General features: G+C 39.5%; 1 protein-coding gene across 3 annotated transcripts; it reads right to left on the minus strand.

The window, feature by feature from the left end:
* Positions 1–1,620: 1,620 nt before the first annotated feature.
* papolg (poly(A) polymerase gamma) lies at positions 1,621–20,252 on the minus strand (the record flags this gene model as incomplete). Of its 3 annotated transcripts, XM_079249127.1 has the most annotated exons (24): positions 20,112–20,252; positions 19,228–19,386; positions 17,376–17,442; positions 17,167–17,248; positions 14,466–14,575; positions 14,318–14,371; positions 13,963–14,074; positions 12,976–13,065; positions 11,241–11,379; positions 11,085–11,157; positions 9,377–9,497; positions 9,160–9,244; positions 8,577–8,630; positions 8,354–8,473; positions 8,150–8,259; positions 7,556–7,677; positions 6,712–6,869; positions 6,523–6,623; positions 6,189–6,385; positions 6,021–6,104; positions 5,876–5,935; positions 5,652–5,755; positions 5,463–5,563; positions 1,621–4,001 (listed from the first exon to the last, which is right to left on the minus strand). In XM_079249127.1, the coding sequence occupies exons 1-24, from the start codon at positions 20,126–20,128 to the stop codon at positions 3,826–3,828; spliced, it is 2,496 nt and encodes an 831-aa protein (XP_079105253.1). In that variant the 5' UTR covers positions 20,129–20,252. The 3 variants fall into 3 exon arrangements, with proteins under 3 accessions (XP_079105253.1, XP_079105254.1, XP_079105255.1); XM_079249128.1 differs by lacking the exons at positions 1,621–4,001; positions 5,463–5,563; positions 5,652–5,755; ... (9 more) ...; positions 9,160–9,244; positions 9,377–9,497 and adding an exon at positions 10,334–10,395; XM_079249129.1 differs by lacking the exons at positions 1,621–4,001; positions 5,463–5,563; positions 5,652–5,755; ... (10 more) ...; positions 9,377–9,497; positions 11,085–11,157 and having other exon boundaries at positions 11,237–11,379.
* Between the last annotated feature and the right edge of the window lie 1,941 nt (positions 20,253–22,193).

Below are 22,193 nucleotides of genomic sequence, written 5' to 3' on the forward strand. Positions count from 1 at the left end.
GTCTCAGGGAGCTTTGTAAGTATTTTTTATCTACAGGCTGGCGGGGGAATTCCCCTCCGTCACTCGTGCCTTCGTCTGAACTGGCCAATCAGAAGCGGCGAGGCTCAGGGCTATCCAGCAGACTGAGAGCGCGGACGGAGCTGCGCTCTCTCTCTCTCTCTCTCTCTCTCCGTGAAAACGCAGCGCCGCCGCCTCGACAACCAGCTAATGAAAGCACTCCGCCCCCGAGGAGATAAGAGACACAAAGGGGGAGCGACGCGGTAAAAGCACGCCAAAGCATACATCTTTATCCGTCATTAATTGATGTAAGCGTGGGGGCGGGAGTACCTGCAACGTCTTGCCCACATGGGTAAAAGTCAGACTTAATGCGAATAAACTTTATACTCCATCTGGTGCGCCTATCTAATTAATGTAAATTGATATGAAATTAAGGTAGTTTTATTGCAATTTGTCTGTTCGGTGCATATATATATATATATATATATATAAACCGAATCTGCCTGGAAATATAGCAGCACACCACCTCTAACCATAAATTTTATGTGTAATTAGCCATTTGTCCATATTATTGAATTTCTCCTCGGGGATTAATAAAGTATTCTTGATCTTAAAATAACCTTTCAAAATTCCCAATGACATTTGACATTAACATTAGTAAAAACATGGCAATAAAAAAACTGCTGCTAGTAAACTAGATATTAAAAAGAAAAAAATGTAACTTTTAAAGAGTATCTTAGCTATTAAGTTCAACAGAATGCTGTAGAAATGTTTATGAAAAATGACCAAGTTAATCCTTTGGTACCTGGCTATACTCCAGTGACTGTCTCTTCTGAAGAGCTGCCAAGTTGTTGAATTACCAGTTTTATAACAAACATTTTTGAACTGGTTATCCCTCATACCAAACACAAAACTAGTCTGCACAAACCAGTCATATGAATTTAATATCTCTTGCCAAAATGTTAAAATTGTCAGCCTTTAAGCTTTCAATTAAATAAACGAACCTTGTTTTACGTTGATACCCCTTTCCTCCTCATGTCATCCTGTCCAGCATCATGGCAAGTGGAATCATGGTCTCGCTGTAGTTTTGTACAGAACCAAACTCCTTTACCAAAAGACTGTAGAGGAAATTCAGCTTTTAAAGACATAAAGCTCCCACTGATATTCAACTGAAAAAAATAATTATTGCTGAATTAAATGATACGGGACCTGGGTTGGGCAAAATGATGCGTGAACAGGAGGGAAAAAAAAAAAAAAAAAAGGAGACAAGATACTCAAACTTTAAAAGAAAAAAACAAACAACTTTACACTGAAACAACCAAACAACCTGCTAGACCTGTAAGGAATGTTCTTTGAGAAAAGAGCAGAGAACCATCATGAGCACCTAACGGTAGACAAGTATGTGATAATTTAGTTTAAAAAAAAAAAAAAAAAAAATCATAAATTCTAATTTCCTGATGAAGACGTGTTTTATTTAGCATACTTTTCAGAAAAATAAAACACGGTGTGATTGTGATTAAATCCTTTACCATCACTTTCAGGACAAACTTACATGAGACACACATGCTATAAACAAAATAAAGCCACAGACACAGCTTAGTTTTTAGGGGTTTAATGGGTGTATGGATTCTTTAAAGAAGGTGATAAACACATACAAAAATACCCTTTCAATACATTTTTAGAAACAGACACCTAAATGACCTGTTTTGTTAAATGTTTGTGAACAGCAAAACGAGTTGTCTGAAAGAGTGGTGCAGATTTCATTCAAAAAGACCTACCTGCTATGAATGCTAATAAAAAAAAGAAAAGAAAAAAAAGTCACATGGTACAAATTTGCAAATATAAATAAAGTGATAAGAAAACCCCCTATAATGAAGAATATGCCTTTTGAAAAACTTGCCCTCTGTACATTTAGTTTGGGAAACTGATGCTGGGGAGAAAAATGCCTGTCCCAACTGCTCCGATGAAGAGGGTGCCTCATTATCATCATTTTACACAATGCTATACACACGCACGCACATGCACGCACACACACACACACACACACACACACACACACACACACACACACACACACACACACACACACACACACACACACACACACACACACACACACACACACAATCCGTGCTGACAAACACCAAGACACCCAGCTTCGATGTGGAGAGTTAGGTCCCAAAACAAGAGAAGACAAGTCTCCTGACCCCCCCCCACAACTTGTGGACCCAGGAGATGCTGTTTAAGAACCTCCACAGGAGGCGCAGAGGGTTAACACCCAAAACAAAGGGAATTCTCTCTCTTACCGATACATTTACACAGCCACCTGTGCATGCTCACACACAGCCAACCACATATGCACGCATGCACACAAACCAGCACAACTCCTCAAAAAGCTTCAAACCAGTTTCCTCCTCCCGCAAAACACCACAATCTTTCCGATGGACATGAAAAGGGCTCACAACCGAGGCCTCGTTTTACCATAAGAAGTCTAACAGAAAATAGACCCAGTGAGGGCGGATGAAAGGTGAGTATGTTGTAATGGTGATAATGGTGGTGGTGGGGGGGATGTTCAGTTCAGAAGTACCATAAATCAAACGCACTCTGTAGCATTTCTTGAGTTATTGTGATGAATTAGAGGTTAACTTTAGGTGTCAGAAATCACAGGTATGTATGCCAGACTGATAAAGACACTTTTTTTTTTTTTTTTTTTTTTTTGGGTTTTTTAGGACCGAACTGTTCTGTGCTCCCTGTCAACCTTTCATGCCACCTAACACAAAACGACAAGCGAGCAGACATGTGTATGAACAGGCGGGGACACTGAAGCTCAAATGAAGAGAGGTACCATCGTACATATTATTCTGGTATGGTTTTTTTTGCTCAACATGAATCCCACAAAGAACAATAAGCAAAAGAAAAACAAACAAAACTCACCACTACCAGAATTTGCACAACCGTTCCCCGCTGAGGATGATTTTCTATTTCTCATCAGCACCTTAGCAGCTCTGATGTCGCGGAGCATCATGATCACCTGCAAGTTCAATACCAACCTGGAGTCCTTTTGGGTCGTTGAGCAGGTCCAAACAGTTGTGGTTGTGTTTTCAGTCATATCCAAACAAGCCATCAATAAATGCTCTCTGCAGCTGTAATTACACAGATACGGCGTCTACAAAATACCCTGGGCTGGAGACATTTTGTTTGACAAGCAGTAGAGAAAGAAAAAAAAAAGAAAGGAAAAAAAAAAATTTTTTTTAACTTTTTTTTCTTTTTAGATAAAACTACAATATAATGATCAAAAGACTTAGCAGTAATCTTTTGGGTTTTTTTTAAGACAAAAAGTTATGTACATCAACATTTACTGTACAGGTTTCTGTTAGGGGAGGAAGAAAAGAAAAACAGAAAGAAGTCATCTTAATTCAGACATGTGTAGCAAGCATGAATAACTGTTCTGGACTTTCTATTTTAAAACATGGTAACTGGGAAAGAAAAAAGAAAAAAGAAAAGAGGAAGAAATCACTGTCCATGTTTACATCTGAAACAGAGGAAGAGGAGGAGTAAAAAAAAGCGGCTCTAGTTCTCATGTGGCATCTCCGTGACTCGGGGGTTGAACAAGCTCTGGCTCTGAGTGTGACAGTGTTGACCGAATCCGTTATCCACTGACAAATCTGTACTCTGAAAGATCTGAGGTGAGGTGTCTTTCCTGCAGCAGCGTCACGTTTCAGACCTGAACGCGCTCCCTGTCTGTGGGCGCGCTCGTCCTCCAGCGGTGTGACTTGACTGTGAAGCCCCCGCCTCTACGGGGGGTGGGAATCCAGTCTTATCGAGTCTTCAAGCTATGTGGATTCTGGCCTTTTCTGTTTCTTTCAGCCTCTTGGCCTGTTCCTCCAGCGAGGGGGAGTGGGGTCTTTTTGAGGCTGCTCCGTTCAGGGGGTCGGCCACTCGGCTCACAAGGGTTGGGATGGAGCTGCCGACGGGGGGCACAACTTGTTTGGATGCTACGTGTTCTAAAGAAATAAAAAGATTTCAATTTATTCTGATCTGTAATCACATCTTAGTTATCTGATTAAACTATTTCTTCTCACTGACATTTTAGCCTCGATTCATTTTGCTTTTTTAATGCCATCACTATTAAACAGTTACCATAGTAACAGTGGTTTTTATTTACGGCAGAAAGCGAACTGATTCACATGGTTACATTATCACTCTGCTCTGCTGCAGCATTAAGACCAGAGATATGGGATCGTTTTCCTGTCAGGAGAATAAGGGAGGATAAAGTACAACCTATCAGTGGTGTGAATGTTGAATAAAACTGGTCCAATCTACAAGACAGACACATTCTGTTCAATCTGGAGATGGTACAAATAGCCATGGTGAGATGGAGAAGACAACTAAACTGATAATCGAGCTCAACATGTCAAAAGCTTCAAGTAATTTTTAAATACTGCTGCTTACAGTTTGATAAACAGTAAAACCAACTTTACCCACGTCACATAGTGAATATTAAAAACAAACCACCTCATTTAATTCTAATAATCTGATGGATCTACAAGCACTTCTGAAACAGGACATTTTAAAAATCGTTGTCTACATTTCCAAGTTTATTACTGGATGTGTCTCAAAGCATGTAAATGCATGGTGACGTCACTTTTGGTTATTTTAAAAACATCCGGTTTTTGCTGAACATGGCGACACCCACGGTCTTGTTTGCGGCTAACGCTAAGCTGCTAAATCGTTTACAGGTCAGTGTTTTGCTTCAGGGGTTCTGAACGTTTTCGGCAGGGCACCTTACTGAAACAAGATAATGCTGAACCCCCTCCAACCCAGAACCACACGCACCCCGATGCTTAGAAGGAACAGCACAAAGGAACAGACCATGAAATAGTCTTGTTGTTTGGCAGAGAAACTGTCTTTAGTTTATTATCCATGCCACATCAGAAGTCTGAATTTGGCAGCATATGTGCCTTGTTAGAGCTGTGAACTGAATCTAACCAAGTATAGGATCATTTTCCAGTCTTGCATTCAGAATTTTTATCATCGGGCATCGAGAATTTTTTTTCTTTTTAAATCTGACATTATCAAAGTGAAAAGCTGATTTTAGTTGGAAATGATGCAGCTCTTCTTGTGTACAGATGTAAATAAATCAGATATATGGATCTACATGCATAAAGACATCAGGTTGTAGTGGAGATATCTATATGTATATTTTTATAATTCAATAAATAATAACTACAGTAATATAACTCCAGAAATCAGATAATGATTACATTTTTGGCGTGCATGTAAACGGGTCCATTATCATTGAACGTCTCCATATTTTGGCTTGAAATTATGTGTATGTTGATTTGTGTATGTAAAGTGCCCTGTGACAACATTGTTGTGAAGTGGCGCTATACAAATAAAGTTGAATTGAATTGAATTTGATAACTGACGTGTACACTGATGGTGAACGTGATGAAGATACTCACTCGAGCCAATGACAGGAATGGACATGCCCTTCTCTTCAGTGGTCGGAGTAGCGTCTGTGCTGAGGGTGTCGTCAAACACCGGGGGCTTGGGAGGTGTGATGCTGCATACAGACGTTGGAACGGTCAGATCATACGAGCAAAACGCCACAGGAGCTATATCTTTTTAGGAAGGATTAAAATAAAACTGACTTGTGGCGATTGAGGGCCAGTTTAATGGAATTTTTCACCACACGGCAGCTATTACTGGCTGGAAGAGGCGAGGAGGCGTCTGGTAGCTCCATGCTGGGAAGTCTCTGAGGTTCGAATCAGCAGCACATTAAAAACGACCACATTTGATGAAATAAAAGTTGTTAACCGCCTGTTAAAAACCCACAGTTAAAGGGAAGCGATCAAGTGCAAAACAACTGGGTTACCTGTGTTCTTGTGGCATCGATGGTTGGAATGGGCTTCGCCTTTGATGCAGAAGGAGGGGGCTAACAGCGGAGACAACAAAGTGTTTATTCTGTGAGCGCCGGCCTTACAGGACCAGTTGACAGCAGTGGTAAACATAACACTTACTGTACTGGGTGCTTCTCCATGTGGACTGGAATCAGAGGAGGGTGGATATGGTTCTTTGAATGTTGAGTCATCATTTGACACCACCTGCAGCCGAACAAAACATTTCTATTCAATCTGAAGTCAAGATGTCCAAATCCTGTCTGTGTGAGCCGAGAGCTCCCTTCTTACATCCGACTCCTTCTGCCTCTTTGCCGGCTCCTCCTCTGTGGGCGAGTGTGGTCTCTTGGCAGGAGCCCCATTGACGGGATCCTCCAGGCCATTGGGCTCCTCTTTGGGGCTGCTGGTGGCGTTGGGCTTCACGCTCGCACTCGGTGCTGTGCTGACGGAGCTGCTGGCTGGTGGAGCTGGTGGAGAAGGAGGCTTTGCTTTAAAACAGAATGAGGAGACGAGCAGAAAGACCAGTTTATATTCATCTTAGTCAATAGTTTGAAGATTTGACTTCATGATCAGATAACGCTTCTTCTACTTTAGGATATTCCACCGTGTTAATATTTAAACTCACTTAAGCCAATAACAGGGATGGACATGCCTTGGTCTTTTATAGCTGGTGCTGCACTGGGTGCTGGGGAGCTCTCCAAATGAGGCTGTTTAGGAGGGCTGACGCTGGAAAACAAAAGGAGAGCTGAGCATCATCTCGTGGATTTAAACCTTGTTGCCAAAAGTTAAAGAAGAAAGAAAAGTAGGAACATACCCGTCATCCGTGTCCGATGCAGGTTTAGGAGGGTTGCTTGTTGGGGAGGTGAAGGGAGTCCCTGAGTCTGTGTCTCTGGAGCTGTCCAGCTGACTGTTGTCCAGAGAGATGCGCTTCGAGCTCCCGCCGTTAGAGCTGCGGTTCAACTCCGCTATGCTCTGTGGAGGCGGAGGAGACATTTGAGCAGGAGGAAAATAAACACAGACATAAAAGATACTCAAACAGTAAGGACACATTCACATCGGCCTTTTTAATTCAAATCCGAGTCAATTTGCTCAGAAAGTCTGCTTTGTCTGGGAAACGTGAACGCACCAAACTAATTCTGATTCGGATCAAAGAAGCAGACTCGGTCCGCCTACAAACGCAGGTATTGGTCTGTTTCAAGCGGACCAAATACAGGAAGTGGACTACTAAGTCACATGTTTAAAAAAAAAAAAAAAAGTCACTTCCTGTATTGGGTGTAGTATTGCATTATGGGTAAAAACGGGGCATTATAAGGAAACACCACCACAACAAACACTCATGCATCTCTAGGAATGTCTCGTTGTCAAATGTGGAGCGATGACCAAATAAAAGCAGGAATAAATATATGTTCAGAGGAAAATATATCTGCTGCTTGGAAGTACTCAGAAAAACAATCAAGTTTTCAAAGTACAAGCAGCGCCACCTTCGGTGAGAATAGGGATAAAATACTCTAATGGTTTGGCTCGTTTGACCAAAACTCATCGTAAACACGATCTCTGTCTGCATGGACACACCCTCCTACAACCGAGTCAAGTCTCCAATTGGACAGAGTCTAGTGGACCGTCCTGATGTGAATGCACCCTAAAATGCTACATCTGACCCGCTTCTTCCTCTGCACCAGTTCAGGGGGCAGATACTGGTGAAGCTGTTTCTTCTTCACATGCGTTGCTTCAATCTTCATCCCGTCCTTCAGCATGTTGATGTTGTTTGCTTGTCTGTACACTGTGAAGACAAACGTCAGACAGTACCACAGGTAAGAGAGGACTGGGATGGGAAATGCAATAAGGCTGAAGAAAGATGGAAAACTGTGTTAGAACAGACAACTGTGCTGCAGTGAGAATCCAACCACACTCGAGTCTGGAAACTAATGTTTAAAATGTATACAGCAAGAAGTTGAGCCGTTGGTTTTGCTACATACACATGCAACTTTGCTGTTTTAAAGTGGTATAAAGCCTGATTACACTTTGCTTTCACTTCACACCTGTTTTCATTAAATAAATAAAAAAAAAAGCCAATTAGTCACTTCTTAAAACTGGTTTTGCCTTTATGTCTCCAAAATATAATAAACTTTTTGATTCAGCAACATTTTCGACTGGTAAAGTGTGCAGTGTGTCGAGATGTTGGCGAATAAAGTCAGATCTGATGAATTATTATTATTGTTAAATTCTATTTTCACAGCTTTCCAGTGACGTACCAGTGTCTGTGAAGGACTGGATGTCGTACGTCAGATCAATGTTAACACTCTCTGCATTCTCCACCTTCTTGAAGATGATCCCGATGAACCACATGGAAACAAAGTCGCTCCTGATGCAGAACCACAAATAGCACAACATTTAGTTCACATTGAAGCACAACAGTCGTCCAGACTTTAGTCGCTGTTCGTGTGCGGAGGACTCACTCATTGCGATTCTCTTTGGACCCAGGAAAAGACTGAGGGTTTACATGAGCCAGTGTGATGTACTCGTTCCTCTCAAGGTTTCCCACCAGGACGCGGATCTTTGACTCTACGAGGCCGATCCTGTGAGATACCAAGCCGGTTTGAACATTAAAACTCTACTAAAAAAAAATGTTGAAAATGCTTTTATTGTTAATAAATTAAAATTTTGAGCTTCTACACTCACCATTCTAGGTGGTTTTCTTCTGTTGATGCACTGGCTGTCAAAACAATATAATGCCTGTAGCATAAAAAGAAACACCAGTCATAAAGCTGTAGAATACACAGGACACATTTTCCTCTTCTATTCTACAGTCATTTAGCAGATGCTTTTATGTTTTAACAACTGAAAACCTAAACTTTGTGCTTTTGCTCAACAAAACTTGTTTTAATTGCAGAACTTACTAATTAAAATGCAAAACTTTGGCATTCCACATAGGGAGACATTAACCATAAGTTGTCCCACAAATGTGCAGGTGACTAATGCAGCTCCAGAGTTGCAACGGCAGCATCAATAAAATCTGGCATGAAGTCGGTTATGGTGCTTAAAACGAGTGGGAAGAGCTTTCACAAACTGTGAGCCAACCAGAGGAATTGACCACAGTGAAGATGACTCAGATTTGCCCAAACCAAAAGTCTTCCTACAACCTTTCTGCAGCCTGCCAGAGTGCTTCATGTCTCACAAACGGCTCTACTCCCAACATTATTCTAACTGGTGTGAACACTGTCATATCCTTTATGAATAAAACTGTAAAAACATCCAGACTTACTTGTACTTTTGGAAAAAGTTTGGTGGCTCAAAGAGCTTGGACCATTCTGCTTTGCCTTGAAGAATCTCGTCTGTGACGTTAAGACCTGTTTAAGGACAAGTCAGGCGGATAACAACCATTATATTAAAAGAAACACCATTACTCAAACAGGAGGCACAATGCAGTTAGACATGCAAGAGAATTGTGTTTAGCACTGCAGTATTAAGCAGCTCTGTACCGTGTTTGAACTCCTCGCTCATGATGGTGCGTGTTGACGTGGAGACATTGTACGTGGAGTTCTGCTGGGGATAAGCAGGTGTGATGATGGGCATCAGGTGGTATCTGTCTGATGGATTCACCTAATAGAAAAAAAACAGAGGAACAAGAGGCATGCATGGCTTTCCTTGAGAAAAAAAAAATGACACCGCCTATGTAAACCCACCTACACACCACTACCTCCCAACACCTCCCCCACAATCCACTGAAAGATTTAGAATACTAAAAGCACACGTGAAAACACAAACACACCCACACTAATATGCTTCATGTTTCCCTCATTTGCATTTTGTCCCCACAGACATGGGGAAAAAAAGAGGGGAATCAAGGGAACTCTTCAATAAATGAGGTTTTCATCCCTGAAACATATTGTGCCGTAATTCACCTGTTAAAGATAAACGCTACACAGCCGGGTTTGTTCAGGTGTCCTGTGGAATTATTATAAATAAACCAGCTTATTTTATCTGTATTTAATGCTTTCCTCATGTGCAGACTGAAGTCAGCCGCCTCAGAAGTATCAACACTGCAGAACCACCTGGAGAAAAATCACACCTCCAGCAAGAATTATGCTCCATCAGGTTTTTACGGAGTGCAAACTTTCCAAACTTTAAAAACAGTCACGACCATTGTAAAAATACTTATTTACAATAACCATGGTAACGCTGACAGACTACATTATGATTCATGTACAATCTGGACAAGAAAGACTCAGCTGTGTTTAAAGCTACTGAATGGAAACAAACACAGACAAACAATTAGAACGTGTTTATTTCTAATGGAAAACAAACAAATAGCAGTTCCAACAATTTAAACTTTTAACTTGAGGCAATGGGACAATTTGTTTGGAATAAATAGATTTATTGACTTCAATCATTGAATATTACAGTTGTAGTCAGTGGGAAACAGTTTCATTTGCTTCTGCTTCGATTAGAACACGATCTACAGCGCCCCCTGGTGTGTGGATGCAACACCTACAGCTTGCTTACAGGTTAGAAAAGATAGTTGGTCAGTAACCAAAATCAAAACATACTTTATACACAAGTCTAAATCAACTTTATTAGCAGTTTATATAACCAGCTTTTGTTCCACTACTGACTGTATTGCTTTTATATTACAGGCCAACATAAAGGCACCCTAAACAAGTAATTTATTATCACCATCATAACAGCAATGTTTTAATCTCTTTTCAGAAACTGCAAAGTTTCCATTTATCCAGAAAGTAATTCCTGCTGTGGTTTCTGTGACGTTTCCTTTAGTGAGTATTTTAAAGTCCAATCAGGACCAGGTAGCTACTGCAGAGGAGTCACATTTCAAGATGTTTTTTTTTTTTTTTTTTTTTAAATAAACGTGTTCACTTGTGCTGTTAAGTTTCTGATACATTTTGCACTGAAGGGGAGTGCTTATAGGATTAAAACATCCGTTTAGAAAGTCTTCCTTGCTTCAGTTGCTTTGGGAAGATTCCTCCCAGCGGAGTTAAGGGCAGTGTCACATGAGGGCAAAAGGATGAGAAGTAAGAAATAAGAGACATGGATTGGACCTAGAACCTGTCAGCATCAAACCTTCTCCTAGCCTGTACAGATAGCGATTACTAAGTTACCACAGCAAGAATCATGAAAAACAGGGGGGGCATGACCATGTAAACATGAAGATAAATCACTGGTCATACTCACTCTAGGATCCCACACAGGTAAATTCAGATTACTGTCCTCAGGCTGTTTCAATAGAACCGGATTCGGCCACTCCCTTCAGGAAGGAAATGACAAACATCAATAAAACTGGACGTTTCTGTCATGACGTCAAGTGGAAAGAGAAAGCTGGATTCTTACCATTTAGAGAAAACTAAAAAGAACTTATGGACAAGCGTGGCAGCCACGGCGTTGGGGTAGAGCTGGCAGGTCCTGGCCACCAGCATGGCCCACGACACTCCACCCAGAAATCCCAGCATGTTGGAGTAGATCCCGCGACCTGCAGCCACAGGACACATTTCAGGAAGGCGGAAACTTCTTTAAGATGTTTACTTTCTTTTCTAGACAAGCACATCAGCAGGCCACTACAGACTGAATGCGAAGGGTGGAACAGATCACTGAACTACTAATATTTACATGCACAAGATATAATAATATATTGTGAATGGAGCCAACAGAGAGCAATGACAGATTAATTTTATCAACATGAATACCTGATAACATTAAAGTGTCAGGTCTGGACTATCTGTAATTTCTTACGACTTTATAAATACTCCTGCATGGCACTTGGAAGGAAAATATGCAGCAAGAATCTAGAGACAGTCTGGAGCATGTCAACGACATATGATGCGCCTACAGCTCTGGGACCTCATTTATAAAACTTTGCATCGTAATGATGACTACAGGTGGTGTACGTATGGAAAACAGGAAATGTGGTGCAAAAAAACTTCCTGATTTATAAAGCAGTGCGCACGCACATCCCATGCCTTTTTCGCTTTATAACTCGGGATCAACACTAAATTTTGAGTACGTGAGGTAACATTTCGTCATGCATGTTGGCTATAAAAGGTCAGGCGAACGTCACCTGCGTTCAGGCGAACGTCACCTGCGTTCAGGCGAACGTCACCTGCGTTCAGGCGAACGTCACCTACGTTCAGGCGAACGTCACCTACGTTCAGGTGACCATAACATGTTCCCATTTATGTCCCAAGTTATGCAGCGCCTCCACTATCTGCACACATCTTACAGCTGTACAACAGGTTTCCTCCTGTAAGTCGAGGCACCTTCGCCTGCACTGAGGTGCACTTCATCTGCCCGACGACCGCTATACCACGGCGACTCTGGTTGTGCAGAAAATAGTTCTGTTACTCTGCGCTCTGGGTTGGGAAATGGTGTCAGCAGCCCCAACCTGTCAGTCACTTCCCTTTGGAAGGTGCCGGTTCGACTTTAGAGTCTCCAAACTCATCAGCAGGGACACTGTGCACCTTGATGCGTTTGGGTGCATTTTATATCCAACCAACTTCATGTTCAGTACATCTGCAGGTCAGTGAAAAACCCTGATCCTAGCCGAATGATGGCCGATCACGTCATTTTAATTGCAATTATTTATTTAGACCGTTATTAGTATGGCAGCTTCTGTACGACTTATTGTGTGAAATGGCTTCTATAACAAGTAGAACTGCTTTGTTTCAGAACAGATTTTTAGTGGTTGATGTTTTACGTGGTCGAGTAATAAAATGTGATAGTGTGCAACATTCTGTGTGAAAGTTTATATTGGATTTTGAACAAATGTCTCAAATTTATTTTCTGGCTTAGGTGTCGCAGTTTCTCCAGATTTTATGCGTACGCCAGGGTCAGAGTTGGCATGGAGGTAGGGACGTTTTACCGCCAAGTCATGTTTGTATAAACTCCAAAAGTTGACTATAATTGGCGTACGCCGGGTTTTGTGCCTGCGATAGCATTATAAACGAGGCACCTGGACATTTGTGGTCTGAACCTGTGACCCCTACAAATGTGAAACTTTCAGGGTTGGGAAGGGAACGGTTTAACATAAAAATAAGTCTAATTGCGCATCAGACATCTGAAAGTTACTTACGTTTCGCCCACAGTTTGATGGCTCTCAGCGTCAGCCTGAAGTTTTCTTTGTTTGGCACCAGGTACAAAATTTCATCTGTAACTCGACAACCTGGAGAGAGGAAAGGTTTCCTTCATAACAGTCACGACGGGTCATTTCACCTCAATGGTTCTGGAGAGTCAGTAAGAACATTTTATTTCCCAGATGAAAAACACAAACATATGGAGTCCTGTACCTCTGACAACCAGCGGAGGAAAACATGTCGAACCTGTCAGCCCCTCGGGGGTCTGAGTCTCTTTTAGCCATTGTGTACTTTACATTCTGCCTTTACAGACTTCAAATGAAAAAATTTGCTTGAACCCATGTTTGGTATATTTTACCAGCACAGCTTTACACACATGATCAAACCATTTCTTTTTTATAAACATATTGGGCTCAAAAATGGGCTAAATGTCAAATCTGAAAGGGAAAAATCCATAAAGTAGTATCAGCTGATACCACTATTTATTTCCTGTAGTGAAAATACAATATAAAAAATGTTCATGTCAAGCCCACAATTTTTACACTCACACAGTTAATATTTTTGTGCCATTAACTCACATTCCTGTAAACCAAAGGCAGGAGAACTATCAGAAACTTTATAGATGAGGATAAATGTTTTCTTCAGTTCACAGCTGTGAGAAGGCGTCTACATGCCTAAAATCTGCTTCTCATGCAGATATATGACAATTTCTGATTTATACCATTGCATGAGTAAAAACTTTACGTGTTAATGTGGAAAAACATCTAACATATAAAAAACATCTAACATTAATTTTTGAGTATTGTGATGTGACACATCTATAGTTTGCAGAATTCAATAAACGCAAAATATTTGTGCTAATCATAAAATCTGGATGTTTTTTTTGTCAAAAAAAGAGAAGAAAATCTGTAACTGTGACAGTCTGGCCTTGAGCCAGTAGGAACACCAGTTTCATTAATCATTTCAATAAAACCCAGTTGACGAACCATTAAGGCTGCGAATACATCGAATGTCCAAGTTTTTCAGGATGGAGTCCCCCCTCAGGTCCAGATTGTCTGGAATGGACTGTAAGGCCAGTCTGGCGAAAAGCAGGTCGATCTGTTCAGAAAGAGAAAAAAAAAGTACAACAGATGATAAAACTGCATAGACTCATCCTGTTTACATCTGGTACATAATGTATGAACATGTCATCTCTTTTATTTGAAAATAAATAAGTAAAGGAAATAAATGAATGAACGAATGAATAAATAAATAAAAAACCAACTACAAATGCATGTTAAACATATTTCCATTCCAGTGTGTGTATGTAGGCTATCACCACAATGAATACTGAAAGCTTACCTCAATTCCATCAAACTTGAATTTTATCACTGGTACAAAAGCATCCTCGACCGCCTTAAAGAGGGCAGGAAACACATAAAAAATCATCAAGGATTGGTGCGCTGCAAGACTGAGAAAAGGTAATCTGGGCACATCCAGACAAACTCACCCTGAGATCTTTAATCTCTTCGTGTTGTTTCAATTTCTCAAAGAAAGACTGGAAAAAGTCAGCTCTCTCGACGTGGCGCGGAGCTACACATAAGGCATCGATATCAGCTCCTGCAACAAAATAGATACTTCCATCAGTATCAACAGTTTTCTGGTGGAACAAAGATCCTCAACTTCTCACTGACAAATGTGATTACTGGTGTTGTAATGGAGGGTCATGGCCTCTTGTGTTGCCCACAGCCGTAGCAGACACAGTAAACAAAGCAATGCTGGCCAAGAATTTAGCTTCAGACATTCCTAAACAAACGATCTGTAATTGTTTATGACATATCTTAGCAGATGCAACTACTTATTTTAAGTCTTTTTTCTTGTAAATAAGATGAATACTGTGACTGGCATAAGCTCAGTTGTAAGTTTTATTGTTTTCATAAATCACCACTGGGAAGGCAACTGGAAGGGGCACTGGGAATGTATGAGCAGAACATACAGATGAGGATAATTTTCTCTTATTTTAGCAATTAACATGCTTGAAATTATATTAAAATCAACCAAAGTCACAATCCATCAGCTCAGACCCATGAGGGCTGCAGGCCTGCAGGTTTTCAACATGCTGCAACAACACACCTGACCCAAATTAATGAGTTGTTGAGCAGAACTTTATTGGCTGCTGGATCCATTTAATTTGGGCCATGTGTGTTCAGGCAGGGATACACTGACAAGCTGTAGGGTTCAGGTCCTCGTGGGACTGAATCGAATAGGCCTGCCATACGGAGAGCCCTGGTTAATTTTCCACAAATTTAATCTCAAATTTAGGATGTTATCAGGGGTGCGAAATAGAATTAAAAATTAAAAATTTTTTTTAAAAAAAATCAGGATTTTTGCTTCACAATTTTAAAATCAAATATTTTTTGTTAAAAAAAACAAACAATTAAAAAAATAAAAAAATAAATGCGAATAATCCATTATAAAATTTTGGTCATTTATATTGTTTTTCTTTTAACTTGTCTTCTTGGGCATTGTAGCAGCAGAATGATAGTATGCCTGCCGTGTTTCTTCCTCATTGAAATCAAGAAAAATGACGAGCAAAAAAAAGTTTTGTACATTTTTTTTTTTTTTTTCAGTCTACAAAAATCAGGAAAACCGAAGAATTGTGAGAATCGCAATTTAAATCGACTCGGCACAGAAAAAAATCGGAATGGAATCGGGACTAAAACATATCGTCCAATCCCTAGATGTTAGACTCAATACCTCACTGTGTAAGCAGCTCTTTCACTACTACTGTTCTGATGTCACTCAGGTGAACTTCTTTCAATGAGAACCATCTCATTTTTCGAGGTGTAGTTTAGTTGTGAAGCTTAGTTTGTGACGCTTATGTTCAGAAACTAAACCAGGCATCGGTGATCTTCCATGATTTCTTTCACAGGAGTTGGACATCTTTGCTTTTTGTCTAGTAATATGTAGACATTTACACGTAGTTTCCAACCTGTTTTAAACATGTTAAGCCCACATGAACACAACTATCTTTTAAAAACAGACTTCTCTATGTTTCTCTAACTATTGTCCACATGTGAACAGTCTAAAAGATTTTAGAAAGGGCCTGAAGGGACTAAGTCTAAATCAAAGCCACTGAGACATCTTGGCCCGAGAATGTTTTGACGCGCCGCGTTACCGTGATTGATTTCACTCTGATTCCTTAGTTTCTGGTTCATCCATCTTTTATTCCATTTCCAAGATTCTTGTTCCAGTTACACGTCGCGCCCTGCGGTCAAAAACCATTTGCCTTCTGGGCCAAAACATCTACCCAACTAGTGACGTGTTCCTCCTATATGCGTCACCTGCCCAGGTAACAATACAGCGCCCCCTAACAGCACCAATTAGAACACAGTTAAAATCGGCTCCTATAGGGCCTTTAGTGCAAAAAGCTTAAATGCAACATTCACATACGGACCATAGATGCTGGGTTTTTACACACAGCTATCCCCTTAATTTAAGTCCCAAAATGGACATATCTTTTGTCTGTTTTCATGTCAGTGACAAATTTATCTGACAAAGTATTAGCATTAACCTTGCTGACTAAGTTTTTGTTTGTTTTTTTTTTACACAAGTTTGCTCACTAATGAACAGCTGAAAGTTAACTATATGAAAAATAGAGCCAGAAGAAATTCTCTCGTTGCTTCTAAAACACAAAAGTGTTTTAAGCTCAGCTGTCAGTCTTGTCAGGAAAGCTGCATCCAGACCTTGTGCTTTATGTGTAAATAACACTGTGTGGATGTGAATAAAATTCAGCTGACACTTTAAACACATCTTAGATTTACTCTGAACATCCCTACTTGGATAGATGAATTTAAAACTGCAAATGACAATGTGTGTTATTGAGGGCGGTCTGGTTGCAACTGCTGCTGCGTTGTTTACAACAACGGAGCATTCAGGGCACTAAAGCCTTCTGTTAATGGTCAGCCAGAGGTTGCCCAGCTCTCTGACCCTAAAACTGGTCTTTTCAAAAACACAACAACAGAGGGCCACAACAATGGCAGCCATGTGTTTTAATGTCCGGGCAAACTGAGCTTTTCAAAACACTGACGATGCACAGCTCCACCATCATCAACGACCCAATACAACCCAACCACAGTTAGAAGGAGTTACTGAAGCTTAAAGCTGTTTAGGAGATGAGATTAAAACACTGCAGTAGTGAATACACATACCTTTTGTGTGTACTCCCAGTCTGTAGGAACCAAATGTAAATATTTTTCCCCCAACACAGCTGATTGCTGATGGTGGAAGGTTCTGCAGAGAGAAAAAATAGTCATTACAGGTGTAACACAGGACTGCTTCAGGGTCTGTGTTAATGACTTCACAGGATGTCAAATTATTGCTTTCTGAGGATGACACCAACCACTACAGATGAGCTTACCTTTAATTCACTGATCTCTGCAATCCACTCTTTAACAAAGTTATTCAACTTTCCAAGAACAGCAAGTCTGAAAAGAAAAAAGTTTTTGAGTATGTCTTTCTCAATCCTTCAATTCAGAGTTAAAAACATCTTTTACTCTTTATATTTACTTTAATGTTTTTTCAGAGACAAGAGAAGAAAATAGAGAAAAAAATATAAAGTCCCCATAGAGGACAACAGAACCTAAAGATCAGAAGTTACAAAGTAAAGTTACATATAAACATCTACATTAAAAGTATAACTAAAAAAAAAAAAAAAAATCCAGCTTGACGTTTTGGATAGACTGCAGTTATATCAACATACAGCAACTATCATGTGTCAGCATGTGGGAAAAACAGTTAATGCAAGGATCTGATTATTGCAAAGTAACAAGACTGATTACTAAGAAAAGTTTCCTGTTGCTGAAATGCAGTTGAAGACCTTCGCTTGTAGACAAAAATAGTTCAGTTTATGTGGCCGAGCTATTTCAAGGAAAGGGACACTGGGGTGTGTAAACGGCACCTGATGTGCCACAACATTAATTTATCAACTCGAGCAAAAACTAAACATGAAACATTTAAATAAAAAACAGCATGAAGTTTGCAAGTATGTTCATTGATTAGGTCGCTGTGTGCGCCGGTCAAATTTAGGTAAATAGTCTATGATGACTAAAACTGCTAACAGGTCAGTATTACAGCCAACGAATTAACATAAATCAGTTTGTACATATGTCTATTTTAAAAAAAAAAAGAAAAAGAAAAAAAAAGCTTAGGCTGTTGATTTAAACACATTTTCCCCCACAAAGCCACATTATAGGAGTGATAAAGGCTTCGAGAATTTACAGAAATAAACACGAGCCGTTTGAGACATTTCAGAACTTTTTGTGAGAACTACATTTAAAAAATCGCTTTATGTCAGACGTCAGTCAGAAGCTCATGACTGGTTGGGTTTTCATTCAAGTATATCAAAACATCTGCCTGCCAGTCACTTTTTTGATAAGACATGTCAAAACCAAGCACAGCTTCTTCACTGGAAATGATGCAACAAACATTATGTCATAAAATATTCCAGAAATAATTTTTTATGTTAAATGTTTAACACAAGGTGGAATATCTGGTGACTAAACAATGCGGAAAAATTCGGCATAAATATATTAAAAGGTCATCATAAAAATATCAACAAATTATGATGCTTTTTTGCTGAGTTGGCTCAATATTGGCATTTTTGCTTAATAAGCACAAGTCTAGCTAGTAAACCTAACAGGTTGTCAATCTGTGTTGCATGCTAGGACAGTAACACCATCCTAAAAGGATTGCTCCCTCGTTACCTCTAACTATTGCCGCTGGTATCTGGGCAGTTTATTCTACGCTTTTCTTTTGGCTGTAAACAGACTGGGGATGATCAAACCCACATTACTGAAACTTAAGACCGTCCTATGAATCCGCCAAAATGTGATCCTCTTGCAAAATCTAACTACCTCCACCTAATTTTCCAAGTGTTTTCTAAACTCATATCTGGCTTTTGTAAGCCACTGTGTGGATAACACCTTAAGAAACGTCTTTTCTTTATCTAGGAGGGAACAGACGTAATCAGTTTAAGCTAGCAGGACCAGAAGTTGAACCAGATGTGATCTTAGAGGCTTGAAAACAGAAACACTGTCTTGAGGTCATAGTCTGTGAATACAAAAAGGCCCCTTAGAGTAAGCAGGAATGCAAGATGGCATCTAAACAAATGATGCCCACTTCATTCAGGTGCTGACATTTTTCCATAATGTGCTGTGACAGCTGTAATTGTGTCTACAATAATGAATATAAATATTCATGCAGTTTCCCACCTGTGGTTCAACTCCTCTTCATCTTCAAACACCCCAAAAGGTTTCATGGCTTCACAAAGTTTCTTGGTGTATTCGTGGTCTATTTCTCTTGGGGGTGCAAGGCTGATGGCAGAAGTGATACCATAGTGCTTCTGGGGCTGCTGCCCACCAGGCATGGTGCTGAGGAGGGCATGACATGAGAGGAAAAGGCAATAAATAAATATTAACTATACACTAACACATAACTTTGCAGCTTTCACTTAGCGACATTTCTACTCTTTTTGTCAAATAGTGCACATAAACCAAATATTCACAAAGTCGGTGACCAAAAAACAATGTATATATATTATGTAAATATAATAACATCAAGAGAAAAAGTTTCATATCATTTTCTGCAATTTTTTAGCAATAAGCTAAATTAGCATTGACTTCAAAAACAAGCTTTGACACCACAGCTTAGTATTAATTTAAAATTACAACGCAAATTGGGTAAATTTACACAAATGGCATCGAAACAGACTAAATTATAACCTGAACAGGAGGCGACTGAACGTTAGCTCTGCGGCTACAAACAGGCTGGAAACGCTAACATATTGGCTAATTTAGCACGTTAGCACATGCTAGCTAGCTGCCAAGGAAGAATTGCTCAACTAATGACTCCCTTTCCGGTTGGAGGTTTTAAGTGTTGACATTTTCCGAAACAAAAACCAACAAGTGAAACCAGTTCCTTCCGAATAAACAAATCATTTAGACTTACACAACAATAAACAAGCTAGCCAACGCAGGGTGGCTGCAGGCCTTATTGTGACAGTTGGCTAATATTAGCTGTTAGCCTATTCTTAAGAATCATCTTAAACGCGAACAAAAGACTTATAAGTGACTAAAGTGCTACGTGCATGACTTACCTTGACATTTCTTTCATGACACTCTAAAAAGCTTGCAATGATTTCCGATGCAAACCTGTAAAAAAAACTAAGAAAGTCGGCAAGTGGGAATAATAACAGCCTCGACCTGATTACAACAATGGTCACTTTCCAGAGAGCCGTTCAAACCTTCCCACTGAACCGGAATCACTACTTATAAGATAACGAATCAGCTTGTAGTCCTGAAATAATATTCATTTTCTAATTCATTCCCCAAACTCAAAAGGCTTTTGAATGATAGCAGCTAAATGCGCATTTATTTTTCTTAATGAGGGTATTCAGACACAAAAGCACAAGTGGAAAGGTGTTTGTTGAACAACGTCTGCTTCACCACGTTGAACAACCGTCAAAGGCACCGCCTCGCCGAGCCCAGAAGTCACGTGACAGAGGAGGCCCGTGGCTGCTGAGAACAAAACGCAACTCTGCATGCTAGCCTTAAAATGCTAATAGCAGCACCTGCCACGCCAAGTGGGTTCACGGGGTTTTTTTTTTCTATGCAAAGGTGGATAATTAAAGAGCATAAAAGCGAAGTTGTAGTAACTAAATGAGCACTTACACAATCTTTTAGTTAGTTTTTAGCCCAGATATTTCCAAAAGATTTTTATATGTATGTATGCAATATTATATATGTGCAGTTAACTTTCCTTGCTTTTAAAGGATTTAATTGTATTTATTATATTTGAGGATTTTTAAAACAGTTATTTCTGCATTTATCTATTTAGTTCGTCAGTTAATTTAAAAAAGTTAAGCAAAATAAAGCTTCCATGGCGAATAATTATTTTGTGCTATTGGTCATTTCCTGTAATCTCAATGAAAAATAAGATGGGCTATGATGTTTTAGGAATACAGTTGTGCTCATATGTATTCATACCCTTTTATTAAAGAAAAGGCTGAATTTACAACAGTCACTCAAATAACTGGAGACTTAAAAAAGGATCAATAACTAAAAATTTGCAAAAATATAATTCAGTAATATAAGACATTGTTTTTCATTTAATTGAGTTGAAGAAAGAAAGAAAAAACAAACACAAATTGGCCCTTTACAAATTTCGAGCACTTTTCTGATAACCAGTGGGACAAAATACCTGTCAACAGGTGCACAAGTCTGACTGAGAGGAACAGAAAACACCTGACTATAGCGGAAACATTAAAGGTTTGTTCAACAAAATTCTAGTTTATGAGTGATGTAATATGTAATTAATTATCTTATTTGTTTGCTTTTAAAAAAAATTCAATTGAACCAGAATTAGAAAATAATGTAATGATTTTTTTCATTTTTTTTAAAAATGTATTATTACTTTAGTCAATTTCAGCTTTTTTTTTTTTTTTACAGGCAGTTGTTCTTTTTTCCTTCCTTAATAAAATGGTATGAATAAATATGAGCACAACTGTGTATAAAAAATGCAAAACATAATTGGATAGGCATTACCAAATGTAATTTTGTTCAGTGACATAAATCAGTCCACAAATTATTTTAACTGTATAAACGGAAAAGAATAGTAAAGACTAAATTAACATTTTTACTCACATGAATGTATTTTTGAAGACATTTTCTCATGCTGTGATTTACCAATTAATTGTCATAAGCCGATTTAATAAATGAAATTACAGAAGCGTTTTATGTGTTTTCTGACACCGCTGCAAATGCAGCAAGAAAAAAAGGGAACTGAACAATCATTTACTTCTGAAAAAAGTCAGTACTACCTAAGTGAGCTATATACTATACTATTTTTTTTTCATTTCTACATTATTTGAATATTGCTTTTTAAATAGTTGTCGATGTGAAGTAAAATTGCTGAAGGTGACTGGCTGTTTTTCCCTCAAAACCAACATGGCATGCAGAAAGGACCAAGTACACTTTAGTACACTTTAACAGTGGAGAAGGCCCTGCATTTGTCAATCAGCTCCTGAAGGACTGACAAAATCGTGGCCACAGAACAATAAAAAGAGTTGTGTCCCTTTTTGTGACACCACTTCTTAAACACCCTCACTTATGGTGCATTCACATTAGGATAGTCCCCTAGACTCGGTCCAATTGGGGACTCGGCTCAGTTGTAGGGGGTG

The sequence above is a fragment of the Telmatherina bonti genome (genome assembly GCF_933228915.1).
Source record: "Telmatherina bonti genome assembly, chromosome: 11".
Classification (NCBI taxonomy): domain Eukaryota; kingdom Metazoa; phylum Chordata; class Actinopteri; order Atheriniformes; family Telmatherinidae; genus Telmatherina; species Telmatherina bonti.